The following is a 22,546-nucleotide window of genomic DNA, read 5'->3' as shown; positions in this document are numbered from 1 at the left end:
GCCAAGGACCCTACGCTACTTGGCACTGAGCCCCATTTTCTGCACCAGGGGCTGACAGCGACATATTGGCTAAGGCTGGACGCTCACTGTAAGATTAATTTGAACCTATTAAGCACCAACATTTGCAGGGTCAGGGTGCCCCTAGAAAACCTGTCAGAACAGCTGTTCTGTGTGTATAATAACTGTGTGCTGTCAATATTTAAACTAGATTCAGCCCCACACATTTTTTGTAATCGTTTCAAGAAATCTTGATGCGTGTTTCTCCCCTTACGTAAAGACCCCATTAAGTAAAAGATGACTTTTTAGAGTTGCTAAGTAATGTTCCTAAGGTACTCCATGGAGCTGAAACAGCCCAAAAAGACATCATTAAAATTATGCCTGTGGGAAATTTTTCACTCAAAACCACCAAAGTCAGTTATCTCAGTTTATCCTATAAACTCTGTGCTTTGGATTCATCTCCATGGCGAAATGTAGACCAAATCCTGTTACATTGTCTTTACCTAACATACGTCTCTGTGTTTCCGTGTGGCCAAAGCCATTTGGAAAAAGCTGTAAGTTACAAGCATGGTGATAAAATCTGTTTGTCCACAATCATGTTTCATCTCTGCTTCTTTGTTTTTTTATCCCCCTCCTCAAATAATGTGTAATCAGTTGCTGCTGCTGAGCGTTTGGCTGCCATTTCCAACAACATTAAGCACACTCCCACTGTTCAACCCACATAACACCCGCACATATTTCTTTTTCTTCTTTTTTTAATCAAAGGCACACATCATGAACTGAACTAAGATCTGCATGGGGTCGTTTTAATAGAATAAATGCTGTAATATGATGCTCAGAAGTGTTGCTTACTGCACATGGATGAATTTGTGTGTTATTTCTGTTGTATTTCAAACATGATTTACTATCCCTTTAACTTGTATTTGTTTCTGTAAAGCACTTTGTGACAGTGCTTCTTGTTAAAAAAGTTTTTTTGAGTAAATTTGACTTGACTTTCAGTTACTCTGCTTATACTCTCACAGCGTTTAGTGACTCAAGTAGACTCAGTCAGAACCAATCCATGTCCAGGGGAGCAGTGTTACACCGTACAGGTGTGAGGGGAGATAAGGACAAACTTGAAGCTACTCTCCAAGTTCTCTCCAATTTCCATCTCCTCACTCAGTGCAGCATGGATCACTGCCCTCCAGCCCAAAAACATCCTGACCTCCGCTTCATTTGGTGTTAAATGCATAACGAGCAATGCAGTGAAAAAAAATCCACTGAAATCCACTGAAAAGCATTATTGCAGACACTGAAACACCGGTTAGTATTTGAAAGATACAGCTGAAAGTCTGTAGAATACATCACATTCCAAGCCTTGTTATTTCTCAGCAGCACCAGTGGATTTAGTCCCACTGCCCAAACCTCTCAGCTGATTGGACCGAATAGCATTTCCCTCCCCGTCCCAGATGTAATCATAATGACAAGTGTGAAGCACAGGAGGGAAATTCGATTTGTTTTAGATCCTGACCTGTGTTTCTCTACATGCCGCTTCACTAGCTCCTCTGACAACCCAATCACCATCAGAGCCGCAATGGCTAACAGTGTTTCTCAGTTGCTGTCATTCTCATTAGCTGTAGTGTAACTGGCTCTCTGCTGCTCAACACTCAATGGTGTTGTGTTGAAAATCAGACCTAGAGGCTCATTGGCATACTTAGACCAGCATGTATCTGTCTTGTTAGGAAAATCTAATTTTACTAATTGGTGGATTTGAGAGAAAAACATTGTTTTTTTTCCATTTCTTGAAGTATTTCCATCAGTCTGTCTCCCTCCCCTTTATATCCTGAGCTCTGGCTCACCCTATTTTTCTTTCCCTCTTCTGTTTCACCACTCATCCATCTCTTTTTGCCTCTTCATTCATCTAGTTTTTCTCAACCTGTCTTTGCCCATCACACACACACACTCACACACTCAGACACACGCACCCACACACACACACACACACACACACGCACACACACACACACACACACACACACACACACACACACACACACACACAGGATTCAGATGAGCATCTCCACTGGTATTGATCTCTCTTATCAGCCTTCCCACAGACTAGGCTGGAGAGAAATAAATTCTTTTACTCTTTCTCTCTCTCTGTCTCTCTCTTTTTTCACTTTCCACCATTCTGTTTCTCTCTCTTCTCTCTGCTCATTTATGTTTCTCTTGCTCTCCCTTGCATTCATCCTTATTTTTTCAGTTGAAAAATAATTCCATCCACATTTCCTGCCTATTTCCCTGACTGAAAGCATGCAGAGTTGAGGAGTTTTACCACATGGAAGCTCTGCGTCTCTGTTTTCCCATGCTCATTCCGTGTTCCCAGCCTAAACATCCATTGGCCTTGCTATTGGCCTCTATGTTGCCAGTCATTTGTTTTGCTATTGAGGGTCTGGGAGACCAAAACATTTACCCAAATTTCCTGTAATAGCATGTCTGATAGCCTGGCTGACCCCGTGGGACTCCACTCACTGTACTTGCAGCATTTCGACCCTCCAGGCTCTTGCTGTACAGATGTTGCACGGATCGCTCCGTACCAAACTGAGGAACACGGGATCTCAATGTGTCAGCTGTCAAAAAATATTAATGCAGACTTGAGTGCAGCCGCGCTAACATTCACAATATTGACATGTTAGCAGCTTTCATCTTTGGAATCAAAGCATATTTTGTGGCTTCACAGTATATTTCAGGTTTGAATCCAATCCAGACTTATTTTTTGCTTAGTTTTATTACTGTGAAATTGTCATTTGAAAGATGGTAGAAAACATTTTTGTGTAAGCATGCGGCACAAATATAAGCGTATCGTGCAGGCCTATCAGTGATGATGCATGCTCTGTTTAATCCACATGAATTTCATCTTAACACTGGTCAAGCGTTCCTCTGCTTCACTCATAAACTCATTCTCAAACTCATGTCTCTTCTAAATGCCTCTTACAGGTTAATATACTCTGTGTCACTGGAGGAGAACTATCCCACGATTCTCATTAAGTGGAGTGAGCAGGTTGTTATTCTCAAAGCAATCCACATGAGAAATGGTTCAAGCACTTTTGATATCAATCTCACAGTTTTAAGATTACTTTCCGGCTTGTACTGAAAAGGCATAGTTTGCTCAAAGATTTACATTTGGACAGATTGTGATGTTATTTGCAGAAATAACTTTGATTAAAGCAGCCTGGGGAAGTTTTCAGTGACATTCATAACTCACTTAAAGTACAAGTAAAGTCCTGCATGCCTCATATAATTTCAGGGGAATGAACACTCAGACAGGATGGACCTTAAAAGAAAGGTCATTTAAGTCAGGTGCACTCTTTAGTTTTCAGTACACAGTACTGGCGTAAACACACACACACACACACACACACACACACAAAGGTCAGGCGCTCTCTAGGGCTCCTCTGACTACAACTGTGATCAACAGGCTAAAGCTTATGACCAATCCCACCTGCAGCCACGGCTCCACCCTCTCTCCTTTTTTATCTTCCTTCTCGCTCTACCTTCCTATCATTCTATCCATCTGCGTTTCTCCTATCCTCCATCTGTTTTTCGTAAACCACAAGGCAGTGTATCATCCACTCTCGCTGGCCCACGTTGAGCCACTGACTTTTCTATAATCTGATCAATGCAGCTGAATGTCACAGAGGCCTTCTATCAAGCAGAGAGAAGGTCAGTGTGTCTTTTCTGTGTAAATACCACAGTAATGTAGTTCCCAGACCGCCGCTCTGCTAAGCCTTTTATAGCAGGTGAAAAGTGTATATTCCTGTGTTTTTGTAATGCAACACTGATAGAGTAAATACTATTGGACAGGTGTTCTCGGAGAAGAAAAAGAGATGTTTGATCTGTTTTGATCAGATGATGAGGCAAAAGTTGCCATGACTAGAAGACGGGAGTAGAATTTGTTTGTAAATTGTGAGTCAGTGAATCAGCTTTTCCAGTGTATAAGGTTGGTATCTGTTGAATTTCATCCCCAACAGTCACCCCCCGATTTTACCCATCAAAGTCTGTCTGATCCTCCCTTCCAAAGGTTTCATCGTTTTTTTTTCTCTTCCCTTGTTTATGTTCCTGTACCTTTCTTCTTGCCTCTCTTCATCCATGTCAAGTCAAATGAGATCCTTCTGGACCTCAAAGAACCGGAGAACATGAGCGAGACCGCAATGTTTATGTCACTTCGTCGACAGGCACTCCCATTACACTTAGTCAAATTCTAAAGTGAACACAAATGCACAATAACACGTGTATGTGCATGCACACACGCCAACATAAATACACAGTTTTTTGTGAAGTTCTTGAACAATTTTTTAATGTAACCTCAATAAAATGTAAACATCCACAAACAACATAAACTGCTTGCTCTAAGGAATCATCATTGGAGTTTATCCCTTACACTTTCCCTCAGGAATGGCTGTCTGACTTGTTGACAAAACAAGAATTACTCAACCTCGCTCTGGAACACTGGTGTTGTAGAAACGGGCTGCACCATTAGGACTGTGCACTTGACCTGATTTATGTGAGGTGTCAGATCAAATGCCGAAACCTTTTCCAAAGTGTCTAACACCAGGAACGTGGATGGAACGATGGAGAAAAGAGATGCCTAATGGACGCCGTTGTCTGTTACTCAGTAATTTGTTACCCCAGCGGCTGGAAGGCAGGATGTAGGGACGCTGAGAGGGTTAAAGAGGAGAAGTGGGGGTGAAAGAGTAGGGGCTAATGATGCACATTAGCGTAAAGCTCTTATGCGAAGACATATAGCAGGGCTAATGCTGACTCACTAACACGCAGGAGCTCGGTGAGACATACAGGATGTACATTACCATCTTTCTGTCTGTCCCCACGGTAGCTGTTTCCAGGAGAGCCCCGCATCGATCTACACTCTGCCAGTATCCCTACAGAACGGAATCAGATTTTAATCCAATATTTCCTGGATGACTTCCATTTTTTTTCCCGACATATACGTGCCTTTGGAAGTGCTGAGTGGAAAGAAGCTGTAATCGTGCGTGTGTGTGTGTGTGTTTGAGTGCTTTAGTGAAATATCGTATTTTGTGAGTGAGTGGAGAATGAATGGCGCCATCTGAATGTATACTACCCTTACAGCATTAACATTATTGTCCTGTCTGTGAACCGTAATCGGAGCGGATCTGATTCACTACATCCTTAATGGAATGGAGCGTGCTGATGAAACACGGTCGTGACAAATGGAAGAAAGGGAGCAAAGAAGGGAGGAGAAAATGACTTTGTCAAACTTTTCCCATTAGACTAACAAGCAACCGTAAAATTGCTGCAAATTCTGTGGGGAAAAGCAAGTGAGGTTGTGTGTTTCGTGAACAATTTGCAGACGTGAAAAATAATGTATGTTTTGAGTGCTGGTTTGAGTGCTAGAGCCCCCTGCATGAGCAGTGAATGATCATAGTTGAATCTATGTTGTGTACATGTCTAAACACGCTGGAAGTGATACTGCCCATTTGGCAGCAATGTCCTAGCCTTGGAGGGAGAGAGAGAGAGAGAGAGAGAGAGAGAGAGAGAGAGAGAGGGAGAGAGAGATGGGGGGAGAAAGACAGAGAGAGAGAGAGAAAGACAGAGAGAGAGAAAAAGAGAGATAGAGAGAGAGAGAGAGAGAGGGAGGGGGGGAGAAAGACAGAGAGAGAGAGAGAAATACAAAGAGAGAGAGAGAAAGAGAGAGAGAGAGAGAAAAGGAGGAGGATGACAGGCAGAAAAAGCATGAAGCAATAGGTACACATGCACACACACACACACACGCACAGATAAACACAAACACATTTACATGCAAGCACAGCGGCAGTGCAATCTACCCCATGGCATTTTCTTAAGAAATCACAGTAGATGGACCACATTTCAAGACTATGAATCATCATTGGAACAAACACAGTCTTGCAGTCTACACTTAACACTCTTATTATACTCTTACCTCAGTTCATTGTCTTTAAACTTTTTAATTGAGATAAGAGTGTGTTCTTTCCATGGAAGAGCGGCACAGTGGATTGTGGTCACACTGTTGGAGGTTTAAGTCTTAATGATAAAATCAGAGGCAGGAGCATGAAACCATAAAACCAATTAAAAGAAGTACAAGAATTTGTTGGCACAAAATTGTGGTCTGTGACTGAGAAATACAAGGAAAACATCAGGCGTTGAAGTAAGGGATTTCTCCTAGTCAGACTCCTGTTTATCAATATTCTGCACCATGAGAAGAGAGGAAGAGAGATGGATAAAGCACAGGCAGGAGGGAGACTTAAAGGTCAGATAAAGGGACAGCACATACAGAGAGGAGAGATGTGAAAATGGGAACCATTAGTGACAGCGAAAGGTTACCAAAGGTTGAATGAATAAAAGACAGAGGAGGAACAGAAGGAGGACAAGGAAAGGATAATAGAAGGACATAGAGCACAAAACAGGGGGGAGGAATTGACAGATAAGAAAAGAGAAAGGAAGCAATAGTATTCTACATCTGGGCGAGAGGAGAGCGCCAAGAATGAAACAATCCATCCTTTCTTATCATTGGAAGCCAAGAAACAGACAGGAAGGCAGCAAGGCACCATGGGAGTTCTGAGGCAGTTTAGGAATGGTAGATGTGAAGTGAGAGCCAGGTTCAAATAGAGCTGCTCTATAGAGTCCAAATGAAAAGAACTTGATGTTTAGGATGACTGCAGACTCTTTTCATCTCCAGCTACACCTCAGTGTGCAGCTGAAAGCGGAAACGGAGCTTGGCTGTATTGGAAAAAACGCCAGATTTCAGCACAACAATGGCTTAAATAATTGCTTCTCTCAGCATGCAGCGCCTGCACTGTACGCTGTCCTTGCTATTTATATATAACCACTCAACTTTCTCCTTTAACTTATAGAAGATTTATGTCTTTGTCTCCTCCTCCTTTCCACCTATGCTCTCTTCACTATTTACCCTGTCCTACTTTCTCAGGCCCCATTAACCAAAGAGCAGATACAGTACTTTTTTAACTTCGTATTAGAAGTTACGGTCTGGCGGGCACCAGACATTTTTCCAAGCCTAATAAGGTGACAAACAGAAAGGATTAGAGGGAGAAGTCAGAGCAACCTAGCACACTTTGCTTTTCCAATTTCTTTCAACATACAAATGTTCACAGGCTTGATGAGTAAATCAATATCAGGTCGGCTAATTGACAGATTAGACTAAATGTGATTTTCAAAAGAGGATCTGGTGCTATATACCCCAATCCAACAGTGGATTAAGATAGAAATGGGGTGTCCTGAGCACTTGTGTGTCCCTGTGTGATGAAGTCTGTGTCGAGTCACAGCCCATTGAGAATTATTCACGCTAGGGTTCGTGAGAAACTGCCTGCCTCAGGTTTGGCTGCCTGCATGAATAGACTCAAGCTGAAGGTCAGAGTGAGGAGCATGGCAGTGGGTTGGGCACAGCAGCAGGAAATAGCAGAGAAATTAGACTGGTCGGCCTAAAAACAGACTTTACAGAACAGCAACTAACTATTTACCTCCACCGGATTTTGGCCTCTAGTGTGTTTTTAAACGATCTTTAAATGTGTAATGATAACTTAGAGCTGATAAGCCCTTGTTCCCGGGGAGAAGTCACAGCGCTCCATGCTGTGTGACAACAGGGATAAGGGAGTAATCTAAGCAAAGGAGAATATGGTAGAGACACATTTCCTGTGATGGGATTGGCATCTAAGTATAAACTGCATAAACACTTCCCGTTTCCTACCATCTGCCGAACGGTTACAAAGCAAGAATACAGCAATATCCACAAATGAGGAAGAACGTACATAGTAGTAGGGAGGGTGAAGGAAATGTAAAAATAAATGTGTTGAGAAAACAGATACAAGTATGTCCTTAGTTCAATCTTAGGTGCGGAAGCTCTTGGGACTGTTCCTCTTTCTAGCAAACTGTGAGTTTCTGTTTCTGTGTGCTCCTACAGAACCAGCACTGGAATGATTCATTTGTTGCAACTGAATCGATACAGAGCAGAAAGCAGCATCCATTTGTCTACTGGCGATGAGGTGTATTTTTCTGACACTGGTCTATTCCATGTTGACAGTGTCAGAGATTAGATCTCGGCGAAACCGTTCAGATAATATCTGAGACAAAAGTGAAATGTTGAGAGAGGAAGAGAGCTGCGCAGGTCCTATCTGCCAACTGCCTGTCTCAGCAGTGGGCCCCTCTCAGTCTTTCCTAAATCACTCTGTTAGCACGGCAAATTAATTACATCCCCAGTGATGCAGGCACAAGCTGCTGCTGTGCCGATTGCTCGGTGATAGCCTCAGTGAACAGGCAGTTTTATGAGCTTAACATGGGTGACAGGCATGGACGAGAGAGAGATGGGGGCGAGAGAAGGAGAGAGAGAGGGAGAGAGAGAGCTGTTGAGGGAACCTTCATTAAAGAGGGAGTTACACACACATACACGAGTAGCATGCTGATTTACGCTGGGTAGACCCCAGAGTGCAGATTTATATGGAAGCTTCAGATAGGCTATCTTTGGATTGCAACGCAGGGGCGATCCCCCCCACCCCCCACCCCCCCCCCACCTCGACGAGCCGGAGGGCGATGCTGTGACAGAGTCAAGTCGAATTCAGTCCTGCTCCTCAGTCATGTGTCTCTCTCTCCGCTTCATCCTCCTAGCTGTCCGCAGAGTCCTGTCAGAAAGATGTAGTTTAGCCCGCGCCACAGCTGTTACAACAGATTTCTTCCTCTCTCTTCCTGTGGGCTCCAGCATCACAGTGGGATCTTTCTTTAGACTTTGTCTTTCTCTGCACAGCCTCACTCTCTCTCAAGTCCCCCCCAACTCCGCTTCCTCAAATAGAGCTATAAAGACAAATGACTGAATAATTAGCTCCCAATAAAGGATATCATACATTGCATTAATTTGACCTACATCATGCCCTCCCTGACCCCTCCTCTCTTTTCCTTTATCCCGCTCTTTGTGTGCCACACGTAACGCCGAGGGGCATCCTGTCGCCAAGTGAATGGCAGCCGTTCATCTCCGGGTACAGCTGTGCCCTCGGTGCCCTTTCTGTGTGACCCACATTCTGTCAGCAAAAATGCCTCGCCAGTCGCCACGTACCTCCCTGACTTGTTTTTCTTCCTCTATCTAAGAGCTAAAGTATTCTATTAACTGTAATCTGCAAAATCCTCCCGGTTTACCATCTCTGTATCTCTTTTCATCACTCCATAAGAATCTACCTCTCCAAAATACACCAGAAGAAAACCACAGGCTTCTTGTTGCCAGTGCAGCAGCCGGCCAGTGTAAAACTCTGTGATTGAGTTCAGGATCAATAGCTCTCCTCTTCCCACCGGAGATGTGATTAGACTTACCTGCTGCAACTCCCACTCTCCCCTCTCCATCAGCACAGGGGAAACACACGCTTACACACATATATGGCCTATGTGGGGATGCATGCATGCACGCGCCTGCATGTACACGCATGCACACACACACACACACACACACACACACCCACGCACACCGCAGAGCAAATTGGATGTTTGAGTTGTGTTCCTATAGTGTCACTTACTGAAAGTCGAGAGGTGACTCAGCAGACAGGCGAGATAAAAGGGAGGGTGAGACAGCGAGAGGGAAGGAGGGAGGTGGTGGGGTGTAGAAGTCAAGGTGGGGAGTGTGGTGAATAAAAAAATAATGAAATTATTACTTTGATGTAAATATAAAAGAGTTTAGAAGATAACTAAGCTGTCTTTATCTTTCTGTTACATATATCATCTCTGGAATTGCCTGTCCCTCTCTCTGTGTTTGCCTCTAAATCTCACTAAATCTCCTTTTTACTGTTCAATCTGTCTCTGATCTAAAGAAGGCACATCATCATTATTTCTTTACGCTCTCTCGCACCTCACCGTCGCAACATCTCGCTCTATCCAGTATCCAGTGATTTGGAGCCTCACTTCTGCCCCCATTTGCTTTTTCTTCATTCTTCATCCGTGCTTCTCCTGTTGACTTTCCTCTCTCTCCCTCTCCCTCCCTCTCCCTTCCTTACTTTCTCTGTCTCTCGCACGCACTTCCCCTTCCTCTCCTCCATCCCTCTGTTTCTCATTTTGAATTGCATAATGAGGTCATAATGAGCTTGCATAAGAGCGTTAATCCATTACGGGGTCAGTCTTAAAGAAGCAATGCATTTGGCTGCTTATCTCTCCTCCATAATTGAACAGACCCTCCACATTGCTTTATCATGCTGTTTTCCGTATGTCCTCCCCACCTCAACACTTTTTTCCATTCCGATGCATTGCAATGGACAAATAAAAAAAAATGTTTCAGTGCATTCATAGACCCATTCGTACTGTACAACCCTGTCTCCCCCTCCTCTGAGAGGTAATACATTCTGTGACATTATGGTGTAATAATGGACACTTACGCCTGAGTGGTCACAGTGTTACTGCTCTTTCACTGTTTCCCCACATCACAACTCGGCTGGGTGTAGAATGCTTGTATGCACACACTCAGAAACACACACACACACATACACACACACACACACGCATGCACATACATGTTTCGACCTTCTGTGCCGTTTTGAGGGTAGTCTAATTGAAAAACTAGTCATGTTGAGGGGGCAGTGGTAAGTGAGATTCATGACGCGTTGCGGGCGTGAGGTCATACATCATACTCTGTGAGGCGGGCGACAGAAGCTGCCATTATTGGATCAGCACTGCTTCATTAAGTCTCCACACGACACAGTCTGCTGCTAATGCCTCTGGACAGAGCGATGGAGGGGAGGGGAGAGAAAGATTTTGAGAAGGGAAGGAGGGACAAAGGCTATGAGGAAAAGAGATGCAGAGAAAGAGATGGAGGGAGAGAGAGAGAGAGAGAGAGAGAGAGGCAGTGCAAGGAGGCTGATGACTGGAGGGGGAGAGGAGAGAGAGAGACAGTGGAGGGAGAGTTGTGCAAAAGGGAGAGAAGAAGAGGACAAAACCACTGTCATGCCCCATCTTCTGTAATTCAAAATAATTTAACAACTTTCTGTGGTGGATAATCTGATGTGTGAATGTGAGAGCGAGAAAACAGTGCATTAAGGACACTGCCTGTAGCTCCCTTACTCAACTTTTCCACAACATCTCAGGCAGTGTGTTGGTAAATCCCTCCGGCAGCTAACAGGTTCTACATGGTCTCATTCAAACCTGTTTGGAAAACATGAAAGAAATGTTTATTTCCACCCATCCATCTCCATCCTCCTCCTGTTCTCTGACAGAAAAGAGAAGCACTATCCCAGTTAAATAAATTCAGTGCTCTTATATCATTTGATTGGACTGGTATCAGAGGTTGAATAAGCACAGAAAGACTGTCAACATAAGCAGCTCAGCCTAATCAAATCCTTTCACGATTCAAGAGTACATATTCAAAAATTTGGTGTATGTATAACACTGATAATGGACAGATAGGTAATATTGCAGCATACTGTGCCATCTCTTGTGATCTGTGTGCCTGAAGAGATGGCGCTATCTGGTGGTCATACTGTGTATCACACTGCTGAGCAGGCAGCATAGCATATTTTACTCAAAACAGACCATCTTACCTGTTGTTTTTGGGCAAAAACATCAAACTGTGAAGTAACCTAAAGTGTAGGTTATTTCATATAGTTTCAAATGCTATACTATACTATACTTGAAACTCTAACCACTCTCTCCTCCACAGTGTGTATGCATGTTATTTAGGCTGGTAGGCAGCACCAGAAATCAGAATGCATGAAATTAAAAGGAGGGATTTTTACTAATTGCCTTGGTATACAACACAAGGAATTCCTCACCCCACTGACTCAATTGATTTCTACAAAATTGCATCTAAATTAAGTCGCATTCTCAATCTGATTTTATCTGTGTATCAATACATGTTTCTCAAAGAAATGAGGCACACCTCTCCACCCCAATTAGGCTTCCTGATTAGAAGCCTGGTAGCACAAATTGATGCAAAATGCAGAGTGATTCACATTTGAGATAGGAAAATAGGGTTTTCAATGAATAATAGGATTGATGTGGAATTGCTGAATAAATTGGGGACATTTCAAATATACCTGGAACATATTGGACTAATATTGGTGATATGATAATTATACTGGGCAGTGGGTATATAACATTGAAGTTACTGAAAAAACACAGTAATTAGATTATAGATACCAAGAGTGTTACAAAACTGAAAATAATGGTGGATAGCAGATCATGACAATAACAATATTCATGTTAAACTCTGTAAATTACAGTTTCCATTCAACTTTACATCATTTAGGTTTTGCAAACAAAACAAAACAAAACAGTCCAAAAGTAACTGAAAGTAAGTAGATAATATAACTATTAGAATATGTTAATCTGTAATGGATTGCCTTTACAAAGTGGCTTCCTTAATCCTGGATACTTTTAAGGAGGCAGAGATACGGCCTGGTAAGACTGGAGCATGTTAGTAATCAGGTTTAGACGTTACTGGGATAGGTATAATAATATTATTATGCCTAGGGGATATGGGTAAATGACTCTATAAATAATGCACAATAGTAATACCACAGACTTTTTATGGGTTACATCCATGACTATAATGGCTGTGGTAATACTACAAAGTGCTTTACAAGGAATAGAACAAAAAGAAGCATAACAATGAGCAAAGGTAAAACACAAAACATCTGAGAAACAACTAGAAAGAAAAATGTAAAATAGAGACCTAAAACGCAAAAGGCAGGATAATGAAACTAGAAATAAAAAGCATATAACTGTCAAGTGCTATGAAAAGCAAGAGAGTAAAAGTGTGTCTTTAGACATTTAAATCTCTTTTAGGGCTATTCCATAATTTCAGGGCCGCACCGGATAACACTGTGATGCAGTTGTGGTGCAACCTCAACTATTAATTTTCTTGTAAATATACAGCATGTTGACTTCAAAGACTCACTAATGAACTTATGATTTGCACAGAGTTGAGGAACAACACTGTGATTCAGATGATGGGGTTTGATAGCTTATTGAATCAGTTTTATGTGACATTCTTGTTCTCCTTGTTGTTGTTATTCTTCAACTTTACGGTTTGACGGTTGAAGTCTAGAATATTTTTTTCCCTCATATTTCTTGATTCAAGATGAATCCATTGCACATACGGATTTTCATTTGCACCATTATACTTTTTTTCTTTCACAATTGCTCCCGCAAAGTTGATCCAATCTCAACAAAATTTTTCACACAGCATATATGCACTTCCTAGATTTTGGCTATTACTCAGATTTGTGAAAATCCAAACCATTTGGCCGTGGTGCACAAATTAAGTTGACGGCGAAGACCTGCAAGCAGGAGGCATAAGCACTTGATGCTAGAACAACCAAACTTATATATATATATATATATATATATATATATACATATATATATATATATATAAACATACAGTATATACTGTATATTTTGGATTGACCCCAAAGTGTGTCAGACCACATTCGGTCATGCTGAATAGCATCGCCATCAGGACATATTAATTATTAATGATTATTATTACATAAGGACTGGCTGAAGGAATGCCAGTGCACACAATATGATCGGCTATTAAATTGTTACATCCCCATTGTCTATTAACCATTCATTTAATTTAAACCATTAATCAGCATTATCTCAAGAGTGAATCTTGGCTTTGGTGAGCTACAAAGAGCAGCTTTTAGTTACAACTCATATAACTCAGAAATGACATGACACCTCTTGAGCAAATTATTCTTTACTTCAGTTCATTTGTATATTTTCATTACATCTTTTTTTTTTTTTCAAATTCATAACAGCAAGAATCAAATATAGCAATGCAGGCCCCATGAAAAAATGTGTCGATGAGATCTCTTCTCTTAACCACGCGAGTTGGCACAGCGCACTGCGGGTTATATTAACTACATTCAAGACTTCCAATTAGTGCATGATATTCTAGTCAATATAACCCTCGCAAACAGTTGCCAACAAGCTCCAGACTGTACAATTTCCCTCCTCTTTTTCGGTACAGGTTTATTCACACACATTTCATTCTGATGATATTATATTTTATGGCTTTAGACTGTGGCAATTAGTGGTTTCCACTACAAGTGCTGTTCAGAGGAGGTGGCCATCATGCAGACATGACAGATCCCTTCAAGGGGCCTGGAACAGTAAAACAAGCAGAAACAAACTGCAGCAGAAGACAGAATACATCATTTTAGCACTACAAGCAGAGAAAACAAAAAAAGTTCAGTTTACATTATATTATAAACTTAAGCATGCGTGCTTGTAGAAGATGAAAGGTGACATGATGATCAGGACAAAATTCCAAACATTAACTAAGTTAATGACCAAACCATAAAAATAATACTTCAATCCAAAATGATCAGTTTCCTTAAATTCTGCCTGATGATGAACTACATTCCTATTTAGTCAATTTCATCTACTAGAAGCACAGCTTACAAACATAAAGAACATACTTATAGCTACGGTGTTGTGTTGTATGTATTTTAACTCTCCAAGTGGTGAAACGTTTGTGAGTATATTCTTAGGAATCTTTTTTTTTTTTAAATAAACCACTATTCTATTTTTGTATTTTTTTTTTTATATTTTAGTCCATTACATTGATAGAATATTGTATACTGTAAATACATCTTGCTGTGTAACATGTTTTCTTATTCAATATTACTGTGTTGTGATTTTTTTAAAGGTATATGTATTTCCTTTAACATGCATTCCTCTCTGAATAAAGTAAAGAAACAGGACGTGTTGTGGTTGTTTGGGCCTGGGAGGGCGTGGCCATGACACACAGACCTGTCAGGAGGCAGGTTAGGGGACCAGACAAACCCAGTCAGGCCCTTACGCTGGAGGGTAGTGGACGCCTCCTCCGGAAGGTTACCTGGCAAACTACAAGCTGCTGACAAAAAAGAAGAGCAACACTTTGCCTTTTCTGAAAGGGGTAGGAGAGTGAGAACTCAGTGCCCTTTTATGCAAGCAATTTTGTTCAGCCTTTCATAAGATTTTTTTTGTTATCCTAGCAAAATTCCTTGTCGTTATAGACATTTTTTTTTATTCAAAATAAGATCTCAATATACATGATTCTCTCTTTTTTGACTATGTACAGAAGTGCAAAAAAGTCAACCTTCATCACCTCTAGATTCCCCCCTCGTTTGTTTGCAGTTGGCTGAGTAAGAGACGAGCGTGCAGACTCGGTTCTCTACTCACCACATTCACCTGACCCCGCCAGCAACGCCCCGAAAAGTGATCAAATATGCAGCTTGTTTTCCAACATGGCCCAATTTCCAGGGAGAGTAAAAATATTCAAACAATAGTTACTATTTGAAATGGATACAGTAGAAAATAACGTCTTTACTCTAAACATCTAAGAACTAGATTTTTATAATAGTCTTTTTTTTCTTATATGACTAGTTACAAACCATACAATCATTAAAATATTACTCAGTTATCAGCGACTGTTGCCACAGTGACAACTTAGCCACTCTGTTCTATTATTTCCTCATGTAAGATACTCATATAAAACATCTTTGTTCAAAGAACTCAAAAAGACTACAGAAATGAACAATATGCATACAGTTCAACAATATGCATAACGTAGAAAATATTGAGTTTACAATCATAATCATACTAAAATCAACATTACATGGAATTTCAGAAAACTGTGCATGAGGAGCACACAAACACACACTTTTACCTTATATTCATTATAAGAAAGATAAATCTAATAAGACAAAAATCAGAAACTAAATATCAAAATATCATTCAACCAAATGAAGTAAAACACTCTTCTCTAAAGAAAACCACAAGAAGGAAAAGGAAAACATTGACAAAAGAATAACTGTGACAATTACATAGTGCTCTGTGTGTGTTAATATGGTGTGGATTAGGCAACTGGATGGTTCAAAATGGCATGTTGCATTGTGCTGACCCGATGGTGCATTCTAAGGCTTTGGATGAGTAATACAATCGTTATATACTTGACACTTTCCCTGTACTATCCACCAATTAAATATGCCTGAAGAACACCCAGAACAGAACGAAAACAAAGAGTTCTAGAGATCTACTCTAAACACCCGGTCTTTCATTGGCCCCGCTTAAGCGGCCCATACATTTTTTAAATTTAGCCCCACTGGTCTACCCACCATACCTAAAAACAATGACACAAAAAAAAGACTTTGGCTGACTATCAGAAAACAGTTCTCAAGTAGACATATTAGACAAGTTCTCTTAAATATGTCAGACTATATACACTACACTGAATCTACTTCGACAACCCACCTTAAAACATCTGTAACCATATAAATGAAAAACAATCAATCCATACAAAATCACAAATCATCAGTTGCCCTGTGATCTTAGACTTTTCTTCTGTCTCACAGCAGTTTGGTGACCTAGTGAGTGCCCTGTTGTTTCAAAGCTATTTTAGAGTCTCCATCACGTCTTCATCATAAGAGTCTTTGGTCTCCCAAGCAGGCCAAGACCCTACATCCAATTCTCCTGTAGCAAGTCTTTAGAGTCAATAGACTTAATAATCATGGAGAGATCTGTGTCAGCACAGATCCACTCATGTCCTGCCTTTCCAATTGACATCCGCAACAAAGTTGAAGGAAAACAAAAAACGAAAAACTATTCATTCAACAGAACATTTGGGTAAAGCAGACAAACTGGGAAAGGTAACCTAATCAGCATGGTGCTATTGAGAATCACAAGTAATTGAAAAGACAACGGACACTACATGCTGTCCAAGAGAGAAAAAGACTAGAGACTTATTAAAGGGAATTGTTGATTTTAACACTTTGTAACACTGCTAAAATACCATTCACGTTTTTGAGATGTATGGCACTTTACAGGGACGCCTTCAATATTAAAGACATGTGCTTAAGAGATAGAAAGATAGGCTACAAAGGTTTGAAAGACACCTCACAGACATTCAGTTGTTATTTTCCCTTCTAGCGCACTCATCTAACTTTCCTTCTCACTGATTTAAAAGAAAACAAAATCATAAACAAATCATTTTGCATGCATGTGATTCAGTCAAATTATCTTCCTCAGTTCTTTTATCTTAATCGAAATGCAAGGTGCACCTTTGTGTAAACAAATGAACACATTTAGGTTAAAAAACAACAGCCAATAAACAAACAAACAAAATAAGTCAGAATTCTTGGTCTATGGACGTACCAATCTAGTCGTTTTGACTTCTGCTCCACACATTTACCTCATGTTGACATTCAAAGTGTGTCCGGTGAATAAAGGTAAGTTGCCTCCACAGAGCGAAAGGCAGACTTTAATGTGAATGATGTTCTTTTCAATTGTATTATTGTTGTGTGCATGAAATACACATGAAAACAACCACTAACAAACTGGGCCTCCTATGTTAACATGCAGATTTATTCCAATCCAGTTTAAAAGTGGTTCTCCGTTTTACTCTTGATGTTACAGGCATGAAGGGTGATCGCTAATCTTGGACTGAACACCAGCACACTCCAGTTTGATCTAAAAAGAAGATCACAAAACACAGGAAAACAAAATTGTGAATGAAGAGGCCAAGCTGAAACAAAGTTTAGTTGAGACTGATTTTTCTTATTGCCTTAAACTCTGACCCCGCTTTCATACTGCATGCAACTTGTGAGACGCTCTGACAGCATTGGTGTAGTCAGCTGATGCAGCTACAAAGTTTTCAACAGGGAAATCATGTTATTTTCGCTAGTTTGGTGTTTTTTTTATAACATTACATTGTTTTGATGAGCTAACAAAGCTAGTTAGCAAGTGCTTTTGAGTTGTTTTTTTTCCTGTCTTTCAAATAAAAGGTGTAGAGAACTGGGAAGCTTTGAATGTAATCAACTTCTCATCCATTTTTCATGCCAGGTGGCACTATTGGTCCATGAAACAAGGAAGCATGGGATTCTGATTTGCTGTTGACAGCAATGAACTTTTCACGGCTGATAGGAAATTAATGGATTTCTGGTGGCTTCTTGATTGTGTTGCTCACAGTGTGAACAAAGGGTGAAAACCTCTTGTGTATATGCTGGCTTCTCTTTACTTGACTTAAATCGGGGAGTGGAGATGATGCAAAAAAGCAGAACAACGATGAGTGCTTCAACAGGTGCCTCTGTCAGCTGCAAAAAAATTCAGTTCTGGCAACTCCTTTACATATGAGGTTATGATTGACACAATGGCTATCTGAATGAAAAGTAACAAAAGCAGAGACAGTATTGGTCCCAATGCAGTATGTGAGATGTTAGAAAGAGGTGCAGTACATACTGTTCTGATTGAGACTCCTACATCTGGGTCACATACTTGTGACTAGTCAGATGGTCTGCAGATATTATTGGAATCTGCATGAGAGGGAAGAGCAAGAGAGAGAGAGAGGGAGAGGGAGAGACAGAGAGAGAGAGAGAGAGAGAGAGAGAGAGAGAAAAGCAGAGACAGAGAGAGACGGACAGTCATCATAAAAAAGCAGTGTCAATCTTTAGATGCTCTCAAAAGCTTGCAAAGATCAGAGATGACCCGCATGCATTCATGCAGTTTTCAGTAAGAAGCACACAGGACTCATTAAGATAAATAGACTAAACAAACTAATAAATACTAAAAAGCTGATACAAAAAGTGAAAAGAGAGAGAAGGCGGAAGAGGAGCAAACCTGATTGGCTGTTGCAGTTGCAAAGGGAACACTTGTGGCAGATGTGGTGGCTGCAGACACAGTGGCTGGAGTAGCACCGTGCATCATGGGTACTTTAGGGAGGGAAAGATCACACAGGGAGTTTAACTGGAGCAGACACTTCATTTTTATGTCTGTCTATAAAATGCTAACAAATATGAAAAAAAATCTGTTGATACAGCTTAGTTAAACACATATTATGCTGCTCTGGAGGCAGAAAGGGCCGAGCCAGAGAACCACAGTTCAGAATATAAATAAAAATATAAATGGCAATTACTTTTTTCCCCATTCATTCATGATCACAGCAGTCATGATCATGCGAGGTCAGCCGGCTTGCTAACTTGCTTACCTAGATTAACTAGTTCAGCTAGATACTAGCTAGGAGCTAGTTCTAACCAGAATCTAGTTCAGCTAGGCTAACTTGTTAACATAGATTACTTAGTATGACTAGATAGCATTTTTTTCAGTTAGTAGTAATAGCGGTATGCTTAATATTAGGTACTTCCTCTCTTACCTCTTGCCTTTTTCACCTGGCTTCAGTCTAACATTACTTAGAGAGAAAAACTGTGGTTCTGTGGCTCCGCCCATTCTGGTTTAACTAACCAATGAGACTATTTCTGTCTCTGGAGTAGCAATAAGTACAACTGAAACTCCAATCTGTGATTACCCCATACTAAGTACAATTACCATAATACTGATAATAATACTAGCCTAATAATTAAACTAACAATACTACAACAACAATTACTACTACTACTACTACTACTAATAACAATAATAATAAATCCTCATGTTTATATGGCATAATATGGCATATATGGTATAAGCAGACTGTACAATGAGGTGCTCTAGGGGTTAGAGGACTTGGGTGAAGGGGATTTTAAACTGCAACAAGCATTTGGTGACAGACAGACTCATGGCAGAGCAAAAAGGGATTCATTCCATACCAAAATGATATATTGCGGAGCATGACACAGGAATGGACTATAGGACAACAACATTTAGTTTTTCATAACATAGCTTCCAATTAAAATTACACAATCTTGATTTGCAACTCACAGTCCATCAGACACACTTTCATGGTATGGAAGAGAGTGGCCACATATGCCCTTTTTTGTAGTAACTGTTAGACTCTATGGCAAATTCACCAAATGGAGAATGAGCCATCATTATGCGGTGAGTTGAATGAAAAGTGAGTGACTAAAATGGGCTCAAAGGTAGTCGGTAAGGAAAGCTGGCACCTACCAACACTTGTTGCAGGTGTCATGCACAATATTGAGCCTGCCCATCATGCATTGCAGCAGGGAGTGGATTGAAAAGGGAGAAGGGGAGAAGAAACCAAGAAAACCCATCACAAGTGTTATAAAGTCAGACAATATAGGAGAGAATTGTTATGTGCACAAAATGCTGGACATTTATAACTGATTAAACCAGGATATGAATCAACTGTAGTGCTCTGAATATGTGAATCTGTTGGTGTTAACACAATGGCTATAACTAATTATGAAACAATATTGATACTGAATAATTACAAAAAGTAAACATTCCACTGAACATATCTGCACATTTCTGCAACCACACATACTGCATATACACAGCATACTGCATAGGAAACATGCATGGGATAAGAGGCTTTGAGGCATGAGAGTGGGGAGTGTTGTGAAACACTTGGTACTCTACCTGTCCAGCCCCAGCTTACACTCTTATTGCTCCATTAAATGGCAGGGTAAATTGAAAACTACCAGTGGTCTAATTTCTCTCTCAGCAGAGTAACAGTTGTTTGCACCATGGTAGTTATGGATGACCTGCCTTCAGTCTTCACAAGTAATTTTGCTGTGACCTGACAGTCCAATAGTGTGGGGAATATGAGGATCTGAGTATCAGAATCACTCACAGAGGGGGATCGATGGCAGGCTATTCTTAGGCTGTCAGATGAGAATATGGGACATGACTTTGCAGTGGCCAGAGAAGACCAGTTCAAACGAGATCAGACTACTACAGTTGCCAAAACATAACGAAGGAGTGCAGGCTTTGTGAGAAACTTCATGTGATTTGACAGCCAGTGGCGATGGGATCACAACCACAGTCATGTTACAGAGAGGTCAGGCCTTACCTGATGGTATGAAGGCAGCCTGCTGCTGAAACTGCATGTTGGCCAGGGCCTGTTGGTACTGGAATACGCCAGCATTGAACATGGTGGTGGCACCATTGGCTTTTTCAAGTGCAGGTCTCTTTGGTAAAGGAGGCAAGACAGGAGGGAGCCCCTGATGAGGGGACAACATCAAAATAAAGGGATGGGAGTGAGGGAAATCAAAGGATGGTAGCAGTGACATTCAGGACAGAGAGAAGAAAGAATTTTGTTAGGAGATAAAGTTGCCCTTTCAAACAGCTATTATAAACAATGGCAAGCAAGCAGTGGACTACACTACCTCTGTCAGAGCAGGACAGTGGTGCTAGCTGATAAACTGTGATATCTATCTTGCTAGTGACAACAAAAAACAATCCTCAGCATAATGGCATGAACGCATTTGATATGACTTTGAATAATACAAAACATACTAATCTTGCAGGCATTAAACAAAACTAGAGCTCTCTGTAAACAGGGACTACCTATAATGACAGTTATAATGCAAGTTACAACAGTAATGATCGTTGGACCATCAACAGAAATGATGTAGTTAGGGAACGCTGCACTGCTAGCTCCATGATAATAGTATAAGCCATGTTAAGACTGTCATGACACCTCTCCCACAATTATACATGCAAAATGGGAAATGATAAGATCATGCAGTAGACTACCACAGTTTATTAGACACTAGAATATTACATTGTCATGCCACCAATTTATTACTGTTGAGATTTACTTGAGGTGATGAACTGACCATGGATAATTAAAAAGGCAGAGCCACTAGGACAGGGTTTGGTATTTTATCCAAATTCATTTTTTTGGCCTCTGGGATATTAATTGAAGATGCAAATGGGCAATTTATCTAAACTTTCTGTCACAATCAGTTTATCACCCCCTCAGTGTTTCCTTAGTTCAGTTAATTATCTACTTGATTTTAGTCAGAGCTACATAGTATCTAGTATAACATAGCTACATGCCAAGCTAAAAGGTGAAAGGTCATAGTACCAGGTCAAAAGTTGCGTCGAGGGGTCGCTTCAGTGATTTGACAGCCGACTGAGTCTTAATTAGCAGGCAGCGAGCACATGATGGCAATGGGCCAATGGGGTTCAAGCGCATTAACATAAACCAGCAAGCGGAGGTGCATCATGGGGCAGCAGTGCAGTTTGGGTTGGTGAGAAAAAAAAACATAAACAAAAAACAAACAAATAAAAAACAAATCATTGGAATGCAATATACAACAATAACAAGACTAGGGCATGCACATTAATGGCTGTAGGGTTACTGAAGAGAATTATGGCCCTTGACATCATTTACTGTCAGAAGAGAATTTTCTTAATGAACTTATAACTTCTACTGCAACGATGTTCTGACAACCGCTCACTGCTAGATTCATAAATATCATCTACAGTACTTGGCTGAGCTGCAAATCACTGCATGCCTTTCAAGAAAATTATAACTGGATTGCAGAAACAAGATCGAAATGAGTGATATTCTTCACAGTTTTCATCTCAGGAAAAGAATGAAATACCCATTGACTGTCAACAACAAATATATACAGCAAAATATAGAACTAACACAGCAGCAAAAAAGAAGAGGGGGAGCAGGGAAGGGGAGCAGTAGGCTCAGTCACATACTATAGCATGATCTCTACAGCTTGCTGCTAATAAAGCACACGTTTACTGTGCGTCTGCTGAGTGCCTGTTGGGTTGGAGCTGAAGAGAGCAGGAACAGTGGAGCCTGGGATGTGTGCTGGGAGCTTGAGTAAAAGCATAAGATCGATGT

At 40.8% G+C, this 22,546-nt stretch overlaps 1 protein-coding gene across 4 annotated transcripts in view; it reads right to left on the bottom strand.

The window, feature by feature from the left end:
• Window positions 1-13,720: 13,720 nt before the first annotated feature.
• LOC139666230 (muscleblind-like protein 1) overlaps window positions 13,721-22,546 on the bottom strand; it is a 61,963-nt gene continuing 53,137 nt past the window's right edge. The window contains exons 6-11 of one of the 4 annotated variants that reach the window (XM_071545361.1): window positions 21,770-21,823; window positions 20,750-20,900; window positions 19,882-19,917; window positions 18,619-18,710; window positions 18,241-18,314; window positions 13,721-17,472 (exon numbers count right to left, since the gene is read on the bottom strand). In XM_071545361.1, coding sequence (XP_071401462.1) covers window positions 18,258-18,314; window positions 18,619-18,710; window positions 19,882-19,917; window positions 20,750-20,900; window positions 21,770-21,823 — 390 coding nt within the window. In that variant the 3' untranslated portion in view covers window positions 13,721-17,472; window positions 18,241-18,257. The remainder of the gene's footprint in view (window positions 17,473-18,240; window positions 18,315-18,618; window positions 18,711-19,881; window positions 19,918-20,749; window positions 20,901-21,769; window positions 21,824-22,546) is intronic. The other 3 variants (XM_071545364.1, XM_071545362.1, XM_071545365.1) reach the window with 3 other exon arrangements.

The sequence above is a fragment of the Centroberyx affinis genome, unplaced genomic scaffold (assembly GCF_046629955.1).
Source record: "Centroberyx affinis isolate AG114_WGS23_722 - 3 ecotype Tasmania unplaced genomic scaffold, CSIRO-AGI_Caff_v1 ptg004889l_1, whole genome shotgun sequence".
NCBI lineage: Eukaryota > Metazoa > Chordata > Actinopteri > Beryciformes > Berycidae > Centroberyx > Centroberyx affinis.
Note: the sequence above shows the minus strand (reverse complement) of the source record. Positions and strands in the feature narration are given on the sequence as shown.